Below are 13820 nucleotides of genomic sequence, written 5' to 3' on the forward strand. Positions count from 1 at the left end.
TGTACAAAAACGTATTTTATTTATTGTATCTCAAATTATAGCGTCATAATGATTACAGGACATCAGATTACTTGTTCTTATCACTTAATAATGCAGAGTTCATCATATAGAAATAAAAAACCTCAAGTCTATTTGAACACCTTGCCTGCCTGCAGCACTAAAGGACTCCATGACAAACGTCTGTCTCGCCCTAGCAGCACCTGTCCCTCTCCTCCTCTTCAGTTCATCTCAACATACGCGCCTCATATTCTGTGATATGATTTACTCTGAGGTGTTTGACAAGGTTAGTGATGTTGCCACAACCATACATGCCAACCCTGCTGATTTTTCCGGGAGAATCCCGGAGCCACCATTCTCCCGAATTTCCACCTGGACAACAAAATTGAAAAACCATATCTCAGAATTCATAGCTGAGCCAATTCCAGTTTCCAACAATGGCGGCAGCTACTTAGTTTTAATATTACTCTTATTTCTCTTTCTGGGTCTTTCCACTGTGTTGCTGTTAATGATAAACTACAAATTAACCCTAAATTACTAAAAATATCGATATTTTAATGTGAGGATCAATTCTAGAACATAAATGACTGGTATCGGAGGAATTGATATTTCAGGATCGATCCACACATCACTACTGGCGATAAGGAGCCGGCTCGCGTCGTTCATGTCAAAGAGTCGGCTCTAAGAGCCATTTCGTTCGCGACCGACCCATCACTAGAAGACAAAAGTTAGCGGTCTCATTCTGCTGGTGTTTTTATGGTAGGGTGACCATATTTTGATTTCCAAAAAAGAGGACACTTGGCCCAGTCATGAATAATTTTAATAATACCGTTTGCTTAAAGAAAACGTGAACATATTTAAATGATGTCTTCTCCGTGCGGTTAATGAATGGTGAAATAAAAAATGTCATACAGGCTTTTACAAGTCAACAAGTGCAAAAAGAAGAGGACAGTTGGTAAGCCCTATTTTATGGACTAAACAAATCGTTTGTATTTGTGATATTAACCTAGTTTAAAGCAAATTCCCGCTTTATTTGGACTCAATCATAAGCGAGACCCACCTCACATAACAACCATACTTCTCAGGCGTTCACATTTAAAGGCACCCGTGAAACGAACCGAGTGATGCTGGATCTTATTGATTTATTGCAAAAGGAATCTGGAAGTAAAAGTTATCAGACCTTGTTTCAGTTTTTAAAAGAGGGGAAATTGTTTGAAAGGATTTGGGGGGTTGTTTGTTTTGAGCGACGTTCCAGCCCACACTCCATACCAGTTGGTGGCGGTAATGCACCTTTCAGTTGTTTGCCAACCGCCAATAAAAATGTAGAAGAAGAAGACGACGCGGTGACGCATCTAGTGTCGCTCAAACGATCTTTTCTCTTTTCGTCTTTTTCCTGTGAAGTTGTACTTTGATTCGAATATGTTGGCGAACAGAATAATCGGAACTTGTGTTTTCGGACTGAGAAATGTGTCTGGAAGAGGACGGCCGCTCGCTGCAGTTTCTGCGAGGTAAAAATGCGCAGTTAAAGCTGTTTCTGGTGAGCTGGAGCCGCATCTGTCGATATCAGCGCAAAAAAAATGCATTCAAAGCTGTGAGCGGAACATTTACGCTTTTTTAAGAGATAGTTTTACTTTGCATGATATTAGTAATATTTTTTATATTCCACTGTAGAAGTCGCGGAGCATTTTTATAGTACAGAAGAAGGTCGGACTGTATGATGTGTGTGTGCGCGGTTACCTTTGACACACTTTATTGTGACCTATTGTTTACATGGAGACCTTTAATGTGAAAATCGAAACCAGAATCTCAAAATTTAGTGAACGTTTTAAAATTACAGCAGTCTAAAAATGAAGATACACGAGTTTGGCCATTTTTATCTAAATAAAACATGTTATGGTTGAGAGTTGTTGTTGTTTAAATCGTATTGAAGTCTCCACACATTGAAGTGTGCCTAAAGGTAGTTTGAAAGCTTCCCATATTAAATAAACTGTCTGTGTGCTGAAGAGATGTCAACTGAAGCTGATCTGACAAGGCTGTACATCCATGTAATTCCATGTAAAGTTGGTGTAACCTTTATTTAAGGCGTCATTAAGAAATCATTCTTATTTACAGTGGCAACGAGGGAAGAAAAGCAAAGCAGAGGTAGTTAAAGTGTAAAATCTCACCAGTAAATGTCAGTGGGTTGTAGATTGTAGTCAACAGAGTTTGTTTTCTTACCTCTTCCAATTCAAGTCACTATAAGACAATAGGGGTGGGTGGGTGGGTGGGGGGGGGGGGGGGAATCGATACTGTGTAGTATCGTGATATTTTGTTTGCTAATAATGTATCAATACAGGGACAGCAGAAATCGATATTTTGTTACAAAAAAAGTTTTTGTGGACTGGAACTCTGACTTCAGAGCATGTTGATCCTTTTTCTGAGCAAGAATCCTGACACTGTCCAAATGTGTTTAACTTTTTTTTTGGCAGCAATAAACATGACAGTTTACTTATTTTAATTTAAGACATGTTTTATTTTAATTAAGTTTAAAACTTTTTTATTTAATGTAAAATTATATTTTGTTTTAATTTACTTTCAAATTCTTCAGTTGCTGAATGGGCTGCATAGTTTTTATAAATAGCTATACTTGTACCAGATGGTTGCATTCAGTTCAGTAATACAAACCGTTCAGTTTGTCAACAATAAAACTGACTGAAATGAGAGAAAGACTGAGTGCAAGACTTTGATATTAGATAAAATGAATATTGATAACGTTTACCTTTATGTACAGAATCTGAATATCGCAAAATATTTTAAAAAATTGCAATAATATCGTATCGTGAGTTAAATATTGTGATAATATCATATCGTGGGATGTATGGTGATTCCCACCTCTATAAGACAACCATATTGTAGTAAGCTAAGCGCTCATTTTTGTGCACTCTATATTTTTAAATATTTGAATAATGTTAACACTTAGCAATTGATTTGCATCAATTAATTATTTTGCAGGATTTCACATTTTTTACCCACGAGTCACCTCAAAAACTGACCGCTGAGTGAGTTAATTTGTCATGGAGCTCCCAGGTCAGGCACTTGCTGGCTGTATAGTGACGGATGGTTGAATTTCTGTCCCCACAGATTTCAGCACAATAAGTCTGAGGAGTTCAGGCAGCCCGCATCCTCAGGCCGACCTGAGACCTCTAGCGCCAAATCCCTGATGGACATCGGGACCCGTCGGATCTTCAATGAGGACCATGACCTCTTCAGACAAAATGTGCGGCGCTTCTTCCAAGAGGAAGTAGTGCCTTACCACAAAGAGTAGGTGGAAGTTTGATGACCTACCAAGAATGATTAAAATAAGCCTTTAATAGCTTTACTTCAACTGTTTTTTGTTGCAGGTGGGAGAAGGCAGGTCAGGTGAGCAGGGAGGTGTGGGAAAAGGCTGGTGAGCAAGGTCTGCTGGGAGTAATGACAGCAGAAGAGCATGGTGGCATAGGAGGAGACCTGTTTTCTGCAGCTGTCACATGGGAGGAGCAGTGAGTTGTCCTTCAAACCACCGTTCTATATCTGAAGCTATTCACCGACATTCAGAGAGACTGAAATATTTTAGCAATGAGTTCCAGCTGAGATGTGATTTTAAAAACACAAGAAAGAGAATTAAGCTTTTTCCAAGTGAGGACATGTGATCGATCCATTGCTGCAGTTGTTTGTTTTTTTTTATCCAGGTATGATTTTACCACTTCAGAAAGCTTGGAGAACTGTTGCTCAATACCATTTTAAAAAAACAATCACAAGAAAGTAGCTTTAGTGATGATGACCAGTGTATTTGCCAGATCTTATAGTCAGCTATCTCTTCATCCTTCATCTCATCTCTGCTGTCTGCACCACTACAGAATGTATTGCAACTGCACAGGCCCAGGTTTTGCGCTGCACTCTGACATCGTCATGCCCTACATCGTCAACTACGGCAGCAAGGAACAGATCAAACACTTCATCCCAAAGATGACCGCTGGGAAATGTATCGCTGCCATCGCCATGACTGAGCCAGGAGCAGGCAGGTCAGGACTCAATCACAGATTGTAACATCAAGAAATCAGCACACATAATGTCAGGTAGCTTCAGCGACTCAGCTCCTCTATTTTTTTCCAGTGACCTTCAGGGTGTGAGGACGTATGCCAAGAAGGATGGCAGTGACTGGATCCTCAACGGCAACAAGGTACTGAGTCAAGACTTCAAAAGTATCCACTCAATTACATTTAAAGTCCAGTATAGATATTACTCCATCTGACCTCTTCAGGTATTTATTACAAATGGTTGGATGGCAGATCTGGTGGTGGTAGTGACCGTGACCAACCGAGAGGCGAAGACGGCAGCACACGGGATCAGTCTGTTCCTGGTGGAGGAGGGCATGAAGGGCTTTCACAAAGGGCGGAAGCTGGAGAAGATTGGCCTGAAAGCCCAGGTACCAGGGTCATGGAAATATATGAAGTGCCCCTACATCATTTTTTGTGGTCTACAAGTGTAGGTTTAACTGGTTCAGTGTTTCAAAATCAAAAAGAAGTATCTGTCTGAAACAGCTTTTGTGTCTGTGGGACGATCAGACTGCTCTGATTGTTCAGCTGAAGAAACAAAGGCAATTTTGATTGCACATATAACTCTCTTAGCACTTTAAATTTCAAACCTTTACTGTAAATTACAGTTTATACAAATGCATGAGGCTAAAAAGTGACAACAGAACTTTGTCATTTGTGCTACTAAGGATTTATACTTCATTACATCCTCTCACTTGTGTTTCTGCTTCTTTCAAAGGACACAGCTGAGTTATTCTTCGAGGATGTGCGCCTCCCAGCTGATGCCCTCTTAGGAGAACTCAACAAAGGTTTCTATTACCTGATGAATGAACTCCCTCAGGTGAACACAACATTTATGGCATGTTCATATCAGAAACATTTAATGCCTCCACTGAAGGAGTAACTCTCCGTACCTTGAACCTGGGTGGAGATCCAGTCTGGCTGCACCCATATTTTTACAAAATGAAATGCCTAAAACATCTTTATATTCATAACTTGAACCTACAGACATGTATCTTTGGATTTTTAGCCTCATCGTCTTTGTACTTTGGCACTCCTAAATATGTTTTATCACGTGCTTGTACACATCATCTGCATATAACGTCTCACATGGGTTCATTTGACGTCAAACAACCTTTTCCCTTCTCTAGGAGCGTCTGCTGATTGCTGACATGGCCATAGCGAGCTGTGAGTTCATGTTTGAGGAAACCAGAAATTATGTAATGCAGCGGAAGGCTTTCAGCAAAACAGTCGCTCACCTTCAGGTCTTTATAGTAATTCTTTTGGTGAATATTTTTAGGCTATTTCATGTAAGGATATAGTCTGTCCTGATGAGTTCCTATTAAAAGAGGACCAGTTTATCAAATCATCCTCCCAGTCATCATACTATCTGTTTTTTGTCTTTGCGCTCCACAGACTGTGCAGCACAAGCTAGCAGAGCTAAAGACCGAGATCTGTGTGGTTCGAGCCTTCCTGGATAGCTGCCTTCAGCTCCATGCTGAGAAAAGCCTGGATCCTGCCACGGCCTCCATGGCCAAGTATTGGTGAGTTTTTGGAGTTTACCACCTCATGATCTAAAGGCTAAGCTGTGTTGTTGTCACGCGCTGATGTACTTCATCTTATCTGAAGGGCGTCTGACCTCCAGAACAGAGTGGCCACTCAGTGCCTGCAGCTCCACGGAGGCTGGGGGTACATGTGGGAATACCCCATCGCCAAGTTAGTATCACGTAAACATTGCAACAGAGAGCTTTGATTGTTTTGGGTTTTTTTTCCAGCTCATCAACATGTTTGCGTTTTCAGGGCATTTGTGGACTCACGAGTTCAGCCTATCTACGGAGGAACCAACGAGATCATGAAGGAGCTCATCGCCCGTACCATCGTCAGCCAGAAGTGAAACTGGGTTGTCGTTTTTTGTAACCTTTTTTTTTTTTTTTTTTTTAAACAAAACCCACAAAACTGTCAATAAAGATCTCCAGTTTAGTTTTTTTTTCTGTAGGTATTACACTCATATCGTTATGTGAATTATTTTGGCTGTGATAGCCGTGCAGTGGAAGTGTGAATGTGAACACCAGTACGTCCACTGGTTTAATTATACTTGAAATTTTCAGATCAATAAAGGGAATAAAAGAACACTGTTTGCTCTTTGCTCTAATTCTGTAAATGTTCAACCACTGTATTCCCCTTTATGCCCCTTTTAAAGAGAAGTTTTGAGCAGCAGGTGGGCGGAGCTTCTGCACTCACACGACTGTATATGTAATATTAAGGATGGACATACACTGACCTCATGAGTTGAATCTTTGGACATAATAATAATAATTTTAGCATTCAGCATTGCTACAGTACACATATGACAGGAAATACAGAGAATTTTCTTTAAGTTTGTCAGCAATGCCTTGTTTTAGCATTGATAATGTGGCCAGTCTGCATCAGATTAAAGATATCTGACATAATTTCCCTTATAGGAGGTTTTCTTTTTCAAAATCAGTGTTTTTTAATATGCACTTAAATGCCTGCTTTCATAATCTGCCACTCTTAGTTAATTTACAAGCGGCATGAACAATGTTTAACACTAGACACTTGTTGTAAATTGATTTATTTGCCATTCAAAGTGCATGAAGCACTAACTTTGTGCCAGTGGTTCTCAGCTCTTGTTTGTGAGTGTCATGAATGTAATTAAATAAATGACATGGAGTGTGACTGAGAAGGGAGACTCCTCTAAATGCCAATTTTAGATTCTGTACATGGAAAATCCCCCAGATTTTTGGAAAAAGTCCTAGCTTTTTTAACATTTTTGAGCCCTCGTAACTTCTTAAAAATAGGATATATCTTTTTGAAATTTTCAGGCCTGAAAATATATTTCAGGTCTTAAAAGCTACAATCAAGACAAAATTTTCACATGTTCCAAGTTTAAGAATTCAAGACTGGCAGGTCAGGTAAGCAGGGAGGTGTTTTACCTCTCGAAGATCCTCTGAAGTTTCAGAAACATCTTTCGGATACGGTTCCCTGATGTGTTAGCTTCAGGGAACATCTAGTGACAGCTTATTGAAAGTTATGTCACTCTGCAAGTCTCTCTACATACAGCACAGACTGTAGCAGGTTTAAGATCAATGGGGTGGAACTATCTGCATCATTACATAAACATGAATTATGAATTACTGGCAAGTGTTAATTATAATTAACTCAGATTTGTGCATACTTGCATTCTTAATTCATCAGTTATGGGTTGTTTTAGTTAAACATCAAAATAAAGATGTCTGCTTTAAGTGCCACACTGATTTATGCTGCATATACTATGCTTAATAATATGGCAGCGTCAGCATCTTCAGTGCATTGACTTACTTCCATCAGTAGGTGGCAGTAAGGGACTGCTCAAACCTGGAGGAGCCCATGACAGTGCAGTGGAAAAAAGCAGGCTGTTGAATTAGACCTGATGATTCAAAGCATCCCTTCAAAGTTTGAAGCTCGGTTTTTTTGCACCTTAGGCTTGCTGGTGACCACGTTTTCTGCACATTTATTCAGAATTTTGGAGCATCAGTGTTTCAGAGCTTGTGTATATTTGTAAATATGGAGTCATGTCATTGTCTGTGACCATCACGCCTCACCTCGAGGGCACTGTGAGAGTATCTGCTGTTGACTAGAGGTGGCTCAAATTGATCCAAATATATGGGTAATGCTGTACCAATAATTGGTATCGCTGGATACTTTGTTTCTGTCCTCCAAGTTCAATATGTATCCTGCTTAATTGTTCTAAATAAGTTATTGTTTTTGAAAACTAAAAAATAGACCTCAAACATTCATTATGAAAGATGTCCCCACCTTTTTGTGTTAACTGTCAGTCAGTCTGTTTTTTTTACTGTTTCGTTTAAAGCCTGTAACGCATTTAAACAGTAGAGGTTGACCCAAAGTTCTTTGTAGCCAGGCACATTTAGGTTCCAGGTCTAAAATAGATGTTTCGATTACGTTAAACGCTGATTATTCGTCAGATAAATCGTGGGCTTTATGAGATCAACATAAGCTGCCTTTGTAAGTTGAGCCTATTGGTATCTGTATTAGTATAGCAATACTACTGCACAGCTCTCGTGTTCACTGGTCCATCTCCTCTGCCTCCTTCCCATTTCCCCCCATAGCCCCACTCGTCTAACCCCCGCCTCTCCTTTTTCTTCTCCATCTTCCCTCAGCAACAGCCACACCCCGGTGCTTCAGCTCCGCGCTCACATCCACTGCAGACAGAGAGCTGACCCCTTTGCATCAAATCACTCAAAGCCCTTTAGCAATGACCTGACATCAAACCTTTATACCTATATGTGCGTGTGTCAGTATTTACAGGAGCTGCGTTGTGTTTTCTTTATTTTTGTGTTTTTACACTACAAAGATGTTGCACAGATTCTACATCATCGCATACTGAAGCCACATAATCCTCCTTGCGCGCAGACTTCTGCATTTACGGTAGCTTCATTTGCAACGGGGAGGGGCCACAGGGCCCCATACCGCTCTCATTGTCACCACAGCTCTCTTCCTATCCAAGGGCATTAGTGCCGCTCAGCAGCCTGAACCTCCAGGTAAGACCCAAATCGCTTTGCTTCGTCATGTGCGGGGAAATTAGACTTTACGATGGCGCAAAGCAGCGCGGATGCGCAAATTTAAGATGTAGGATTGCGACACCGGCTGCTGGGAAAGTTTGACAAAAAGTCAGAGTCTGCACATCAATGTCGCTGTCCACTAATCCTCTGCTGCTGTGTGTGGTTATGGTGTTAATTATGGTTATGTGCGTGATTCTTAGAGAGAATGGGGGATATCTGCGAGTGTGGCGGATTGAAATGCGTGCCTTTTAAAGTCAATTTTCAGTGGAGACTTGTATTTAAAATGCTGTTAGGCAGATGTGTTAACCTGGGTATTAATTTGCGGCATTTGTCACCGTCTCGCTGCGTCCCTGCGAGGCTCTCTGCGCTGCTGCATCCTGCGCCTTTTGTTCTGGTCCACGCCTGCATGGTGCTGAAACCGGCGCCGCTCGCAGCCATCCACTGCAGGAAAGGATCCCCCTATTTCTGCAGTGGATATTTAAAAGGAAAACTGTAAATATAAGTGCAATATAATTGTGGATTATTATAGTTATCCCCATCTCCCCCCCCCCCCCCCCCCCTTTTCGGGCTATTACCGATTTGTCAATGCGTTATGATGGGAGTAGCCCAGCGTCTACTTGGCATTATAGGCACCACCACCACCTCTCACCAGCAAAATGTAGTTTGAAGGAAGCCTTTTATGTGACTCAAATTAATAACAATGTCCTTGTTATGACAGCTGAAAGCCAAAACCATATTCTGGGATCTTCCCTGACGGACTCTAATATCGTTTTACAGCCTTAAATATATGTGCTCAGTCACAGATAGTGATCTGAAAATCTGCAGGCTAAAAGGGTCTGTTTCAGTTCTGCATCCTTTCAGCATCTCCCGAGCCTCAGTGCAGTGAGGAGAAGCAGGAACTCTGTAGAATTTTAAGTGTGAAAACAGTCTTTTATGGAAAGGAATTCAAGAGTTTGTGTGTTTGGACATTCCAGTTCCTGCCTCAGAAGATCCTGGCTGTAGACGAGATGTAGAGGGAAATCAGTGCCTTGGCATGTTGGGGATGTCCAAGCTTGGTAACCTGAGATCCCCCCAAAGTTCAGCTTAATGCATTGTGGTTGCTTGTTCAGTCAGATTCGATTTGATCACGAAAAGTGGAATTTGTTTTACCAGCAGTAATGAGCCAGAGGAACGTAGTAGAAATGGACTGATTGTTTTCACGAGAGTTTTTCCTAAAGCCCCGTGTAATTCAGGTTCACATTAATGGCAGATTCAGATAAACATGCAAAACATATTTGCCTGTTTGACACAGAATAGGTGTTTCTTGGCTCAGGCTGAATGAAGGTTGACAAAGTGCATTAGCACAGCAGGTGAGATGTGAATCAAGTTTCGCCTGCTTCTCCTGTAAGGACAAGCCTCTGTCAGACCAGATTGGGCTGAGTCTAATCACTGACAGAAATGACCTTAATCAGGGCACGACAGGTTGGGGTTTTGTGTGTGTGCTCACTCTTAACGTCTTTAAATTTCAGTTGTAGTGTGTGTGTGTGTGTGTGTGTGTGTGTGTGTGTGTGTAAGCCATATCTAGCCATTTCTTGCTCATATAACCACCAGGAAACCTGAGCCGCCTCCCTGCACCACTTTGGGTGACCTTAAGTAAATCTCCCATCGTTGATTCTGGTTAGGTCCTGGAACCACAGACCTGTCATCCACTCCACTGGAATTTAGACACATCATCTTCGTTGGCCCTTCCTGATGACAAGCGATTACATTAGAGTTGTGTCTGGAATCACGATCAGTCTCTGATATTGCTCATTATTCAAGAATTTATGTGCATTCTAGCTTGTTGGTGAAGTAGATTACTGCAGTACACCTCAGTGCCTCAGACACAGGTGTTTAAGGTCTCAGGACATATCTGTTGCTCCCGTCTGAGGCTCCTTTTGTTCCACAGGTGTCTAATGGGAGATGGCTGAGCTGTGCTTTAGTACGTGATTAAGTCTCAACTGTGAGAGGGACCTAATCTAATTCGCCTACGTCAGAAGAACCAAACGGCCCACTGACCTGCATATCAAGTGCACACACACTTGATATGCAGCTTCTTGACATACTCAAGTGATAGAAAAGATCATAGAAATGAGACAAAAATATTTAATTTATTCCCCATATCTGGGAATTTATTTTTTACAGCAAGTGGAAAAATGGTAATAATAATAATAGTATTGTATACTTTAATATAATGTAAATGATTATAGTAAAGTGTAAGTTCAGCCACATTTCCATGAAGTTTATAGTATTATTAAATCAAATCAAATTCAAATTCAAATTTTATTTGTCACGTACACAGTCATACACAGTACGATATGTAGTGAAATGCTTGGACAACTGCTCGTGACCTAAAGAAAACAAAAAAGGAAAAGGCTATGAATAAGATAGGAAATAAATATGAAAAATTAAAAAGGTTAAATTTAACTAGGAAGGAATAAAATATAAATTAAGGTTAAAAATGAAATAACTGTACAACACAAATTAGAATGAAGGGTAAATTTAACTGGGAAAGAATAAGATAACATATATAAATTAAAGTTGAAAATAAAATAACTGTACAACAAAATACACAATATAGAACTATATAAGAATGTATGAAGAAATATAAATAAATATATAGTCAAGTCAAGTCAAGTTTATTTATAGAGCACATTTAAAAACAACCAAGGCTGACCAAAGTGCTGTACAGTAAATACAGATAAAAATACAATAGAACACAATTTCGTAAAACACCTCGCTGATCAAATAAAAAATAAATAAACAAATAAATTAAACCTTTCTAAAAGCCAATGAAAAGAGGTGAGTTTTAAGAGCAGTTTTAAAAGTTTCTAGGCTTTTGGAGAATCTGACGTGAGGAGGTAAACTGTTCCACAGTCTGGGTGCAGCCACAGCAAACGCCCTCTCTCCCTTTGTCTTTAATTTATACCTGGGAACATCTAAAAGCATCAGATCGGCTGACCTCAAAGATCTCCTGGGGCGATAAGTACTAAGGAGTTCTGACAGGTAAGAAGGTGCAGTGCCATTTAAAACACAATACACAATACCAGCAGCTGTACAAGTATTAACTGGAAATGAAGAATATAATGTCCAGTGATGTGCAATCCACATTATGTCTTCTGCAGTGCAAATATGCTTAAAGTGATTTAAGTGATGAAGTGAAAACAATGTCCAGAAAGTCCAGTGTGTGTAAGAACTGTATATGTGGGTCAGTACTGTGTGGTGGTGTGATTGAGAGACCGTATCGCCTGCGGGAAGAAGCTCCTCCTCAGTCTCTCTGTGTTGGTCTTCAGGGAGCGGAATCGCTTTCCCGACCTCAACAGAGAGAACAGTCTGTTGTTGGGATGGCTGAGGTCCTTCATGATCTTCCTGGCCTTGGTCCAGCACCGCCTGCTGTAGGGAGGGAGCTCGGAGCGGATGGTGCGCTCAGCTGACCGCACAACCCTCTGTAGAGCTCGTCTGTCCTGCATGGTGCTGTTCCCGAACCAGGTTAAGATGTTTCCCGTCAGGATGCTCTCTATGGTGCACGAGTAAAAGTTCCTGAGCACCTTGGAGGGCAGTTGGAAGTCTCTCAAGCGTCTGAGGTGGTAGAGACGCTGACGGGCCTTTTTCACCACGGTGTTGATGTGACAGGACCATGACAGGTCCTGCGTGATGTGAACTCCGAGGTATTTGAAGCTGTCCACTCTCTCCACTGGGCACTCGTTGATGACGGGGGTCTGGTAGTTCCTCTCCTGCTTAGTGCTGAAGTCCACTATCAGCTCCTTTGTCTTACTGACGTTTAGAAGGAGGTTGTTCCTCTGGCACCAGTTCTCCAGATTCCTAATCTCCTTCAGGTAGGCCGTCTCGTTGTTATCAGAGATCAGGCCCACCACGACGGTGTCGTCAGCAAACTTGATGATGGTGGTGGAGCTGGTAGTGGCCACACAGTCATATGTGTACAAAGAGTACAGCAGGGGGCTCAGAACACACCCCTGGGGGGCTCCAGTGCTGAGAGTGGTGGAGGCTGAGACATGTCCGCCCATCCTTACTGCCTGTGGTCTGCCAGTTAGGAAGTTGGAGATCCACTGACACATAGATGAGCTGAGTCCCAGATGCTCCAGCTTGGTGGTGAGTGTGGAGGGAATTATGGTATTAAATGCAGAGCTGTAGTCTATGAAGAGCATTTTAACATAATTCCCCCTTCTAGTGTCCAAGTGAGTGAGTGATGTGTGGAGGAGATGAGAGATGGCATCGTCTGTGGAACGATTTGGATGGTAAGCGAACTGTAGTGGGTCCAGTGTGTCTGGTAGTGAAGAAATGATGAAGTCTCTGACCAGGCGTTCAAAGCACTTCATCACTACTGAGGTGAGGGCTACAGGGCGATAGTCATTGAGAGAAGCAGGGTGGGGTTTCTTCGGGACAGGAACAATGATGGACTCTTTGAAGCATGTGGGGATCACCGACTGAGATAAAGAGATGTTGAATATCTCAGTGAACACAGGAGCTAGCTGGTATGCGCAGTCTCTGAGGATACGACCTGGGATGCCGTCTGGTCCTGCTGCTTTCCTGGTGTTCACTCTTTTGAAGGCTCTCCTTAATTCATGCTCGGAGATGAAGAGAACGTTTCCGGTATTACTATTCATCATCACTGTGAACTCCATCTTTTTTCACTATACAAAGTCTTCCTGTCCAACGATACTTTGAATAGGCTGGGAGTCAATTGACTTTGCAACTTGTAGCCTTAAACTCCACATGATGATAGCTTCAGCTCTGCAGCCCTGTTGCTTCTTCTCTAGCATTAGCATCACGCATGTACTCAGTGCTGTCAACTGGCACAGCTGGCAAATATAAATTGTTTAAAAATCCAAAAGCAAGAAAAAAAGATTTGTAAAGTAGTAAAGTAATTAGTAATTAAGAATAATTGAGTAAGTGATTAAGGAAATGCTGAAAAAAGCAAGAAAAACACACGAAAGCTTCAACAGGCTGCCACTCAGCAGTGTGCCATGTTAATTAGGACCTACAAGTCTTTTGTTAGGCATGGATGAAGAGCATTGTGAACGTCATTCTTTTTTCAGTAATGAATGAACTTATCATTGACGTAGGCACTTGTCCACCAAGGCCGTTTCTAGTATCCCGCTCTTTAAAAGAAGATACAGCTGTCAGAGACACTTTGTATGCACAGGAAGCATGC

The 13820-nt window shown here is 41.4% G+C and overlaps 2 protein-coding genes across 2 annotated transcripts in view; both read left to right on the top strand.

The window, feature by feature from the left end:
• The first annotated feature begins 1285 nt into the window (after positions 1–1285).
• acadl (acyl-CoA dehydrogenase long chain) lies at positions 1286–6746 on the top strand. Its single transcript, XM_026159788.2, has 11 exons — positions 1286–1505; positions 3118–3297; positions 3378–3515; positions 3873–4037; positions 4129–4195; positions 4277–4441; positions 4789–4890; positions 5201–5314; positions 5466–5593; positions 5679–5765; positions 5850–6746. The coding sequence occupies exons 1-11, from the start codon at positions 1417–1419 to the stop codon at positions 5941–5943; spliced, it is 1329 nt and encodes a 442-aa protein (XP_026015573.1). The 5' UTR covers positions 1286–1416; the 3' UTR covers positions 5944–6746.
• Positions 6747–8522: 1776 nt separating this feature from the next.
• The window catches only part of LOC113015603 (uncharacterized), a 79760-nt gene continuing 74462 nt past the window's right edge, over positions 8523–13820 (top strand). The window contains exon 1 of the mRNA XM_080297098.1: positions 8523–8608. The gene's annotated coding sequence lies outside the window, so the exon portion shown is untranslated. The remainder of the gene's footprint in view (positions 8609–13820) is intronic.

This window comes from Astatotilapia calliptera, chromosome 23 (assembly GCF_964374335.1).
Source record: "Astatotilapia calliptera chromosome 23, fAstCal68.1, whole genome shotgun sequence".
In the NCBI taxonomy this organism is placed as follows: Eukaryota; Metazoa; Chordata; class Actinopteri; order Cichliformes; family Cichlidae; genus Astatotilapia; species Astatotilapia calliptera.

Bases quoted from the DNA above. Each gene is read 5' to 3' on its own strand.
- acadl (XM_026159788.2), top strand. From the start codon at position 1,417: ATGTTGGCGAACAGAATAATCGGAACTTGTGTTTTCGGACTGAGAAAT. The intron at 4,442-4,788 runs GTACCAGGGTCA...CTTCTTTCAAAG, and splicing joins AGATTGGCCTGAAAGCCCAG to GACACAGCTGAGTTATTCTT. The intron at 5,766-5,849 runs GTTAGTATCACG...TTGCGTTTTCAG, and splicing joins TGGGAATACCCCATCGCCAA to GGCATTTGTGGACTCACGAG.